This window comes from Octopus bimaculoides, chromosome 1 (genome assembly GCF_001194135.2).
Source record: "Octopus bimaculoides isolate UCB-OBI-ISO-001 chromosome 1, ASM119413v2, whole genome shotgun sequence".
Lineage (NCBI taxonomy): Eukaryota > Metazoa > Mollusca > Cephalopoda > Octopoda > Octopodidae > Octopus > Octopus bimaculoides.
Genome location: NC_068981.1, coordinates 120,947,557 through 120,950,056, shown reverse-complemented (window position 1 = coordinate 120,950,056; position 2,500 = coordinate 120,947,557). Strand labels below are relative to the sequence as shown.

Below are 2,500 nucleotides of genomic sequence, written 5' to 3'. Positions count from 1 at the left end.
AAGGCACATTGCAACAGCAATAACAACATCTTGGTTGTGTATTTGATACTCCATCAACTCAGTTCTTATATGTTTTCTCTGCTGGCAATACTCAGATTTACAGACAAAAGCTGTTTATGAACACAATTACTATCGCTAATATACAGAAAGACTTACTTAACCAAAATAAAAAAAAAAGAATTGCTTAATTTGTAAACTGCATAAAAGAAATGTAAATGATGAATTAATAATAATACAGTGATACCTCGCAGTATGAGTTTAATTTGTTCCATGACCAAGCCCATCTTACAATTTACTCATTTTACAAATCAATTTTCCCCATTGAAATTAACTAAAATATAATTAATCCATTCCAGCCATACAAACACACCCAAAAATTATTTTTTATGGGTTTTAAAAGAGAAAAGATAAAGTTACAAGTAAAATGACAATAATAAAAAAGAGAATGCAAAAGAAATATGTAAACTGGTTTTATTAACTGAATTACCTTAAAGATCAAATGATTTGTGTGCTCATGCTGCAAGTCTCAGACTGTACAGTTAATTACTCGTACAATGGGGCACTCGTACTGTGAGGTTCTATTCTACTATAATTTTACAAACTATTAATCTTACTAAGAGAGATCAGTAGTGCTTTTCATACTGATATCTACTGCACTGGTATGGACATGTGATGCATATGGATGAGGACAGCAGCATAAAGAAGTGCTGATCTCTAATTGTGGAGGGAACCTGTGGAAGGGGTAAACCCAGGAAGCCATGGGAAGAAGTCGTAAAAAAAGGATCTTCAGATGTTGAGCCTCACAGAGGAAATGACAAGGGACTATGATTTCTGGCGATATGCTATGCTTGAGAAGACATCAAGATATGTAAAATCATGGTCATCCATACATAGATATAGGCATGTTCTTTAGGCCATGCCTCCCACTCCCTCTCTCGGCTGAGAGGTCTTTTCATGTGGGCTCGCAAGTGCAAGTGCCACATAGAAAAGCACTTATTCTGGTACCACATAAAAAAGTACCTGTACCAGTGCCACAGTAAGAGCACTTGTGCCAGTGCCACATCAAAAGCACTTGTGCTAATGTCACTATATAAGCACCCAGTATACCCTGTGAAGTGGTTAGTGTTAGGAAGGACATACAGTCATAGAAACCATGCCAAAACAGACAAATAGAGCCTAGGAATCTCCCCGGTTGGCCAGTTCCAGTCAAAACATCCAACCCATGCCAGCATGGAAAACAGGTATTAAATGATGATGATGATGATGATCTATACTACATTCTACTCAGTTTAATCTCAAGTGTCTTATTACTTGATTTATAATATTACTGAACTGGATCTGAATTAGAAACATTTAGTTCTTAACTAGGAGTAACACTCTTATCCAGACAGCATAGGCGTCAGTGGCCAAGTGCAAAAAAAGTGTTATTCCTTTGAGTTTAGAAACAAATGTTTTTACTTACACATCCATGAATATGTTTGATAACAATTATGATGAAACTGATGAGAGTGTAACATAGATGTAAACTTTTGAAAATGTTTCTTTTCTAGCGACAAAGATAATAATCATGGAAGTAGGTAATCTTGTTACGTAATCTATATACAGAATTGCTTACCCGATATAGGTGTTAAACAGTTGTCTGTTAGCTGCCGGCATGATCCTAACTTTAAAGTCTTTAGTTTTTTTAAGGCTGGAAATAAATGAATAAATAATTAGACAGAAAATGACAGGTTTGATAATACAAAAAGGAAAACAGAACTCAAAACACACGTGTGTATGTATGCATATATAAGAAAATGAGATGACAAAAGAATGAATGATTATCTTATGAATTTCATTGGCTTACAGCTGTTTCTGGCATAAGATGCATTGGATTTATAAATGAGTGCCTTAGTAATACTTAATAGCTGCAATAGAGCCGCGAATATGAAGTGCAATATGAAATAAATTGCACTTCATCTTTGAGGCTTCAATGCTAATAAAGTTCGTAAGATAATCATTTATTCCCTTGTCATCACATTTTCTTACTAACATTCTGTGTTTGACTAAAGCTTTGTTCAGAAGCATATGTATACTGAGTTCTACACCAGGTTATTAGTTGTGCAATGCTCAAGTGAAATATTAAAACGATATATATATTTGGACAAGATGACAAAGGATGGAAATACCTGGCACCTTGCTGTACACAAGATGTCTTGTCCTCCACAGCAGAAGTGTTAAAGCTGCATCCCCTGGCGAAGAGGATTAACCTACAGGAGTCCTGTGATGGTGCCATGTAAAAAGCATTCATGTCAGTGCCACATGCAAGCACTCATGCTGGTGGCATGTTAAAAGCACCCAGCACACACTGTGAAGTGGTTGGTGTTAGGAAGGGTATCCAGCCATAGAAACCAAGCCAAGTCAGATTGAAACTTCTGTTTTCCAGCTCTGGTCAAATAGACCAACAGACATTAAAGGCTGATGATGATGATATATATATATATATATATATATATATATA

At 35.7% G+C, this 2,500-nt stretch overlaps 1 protein-coding gene across 1 annotated transcript in view; it reads right to left on the bottom strand.

Moving 5' to 3' along the window:
- LOC106872789 (uncharacterized) overlaps positions 1-2,500 on the bottom strand; it is a 423,364-nt gene that overhangs the window by 65,770 nt on the left and 355,094 nt on the right. Inside the window, exon 14 of the mRNA XM_052969923.1 lies at positions 1,616-1,690. Coding sequence (XP_052825883.1) covers positions 1,616-1,690 — 75 coding nt within the window. The remainder of the gene's footprint in view (positions 1-1,615; positions 1,691-2,500) is intronic.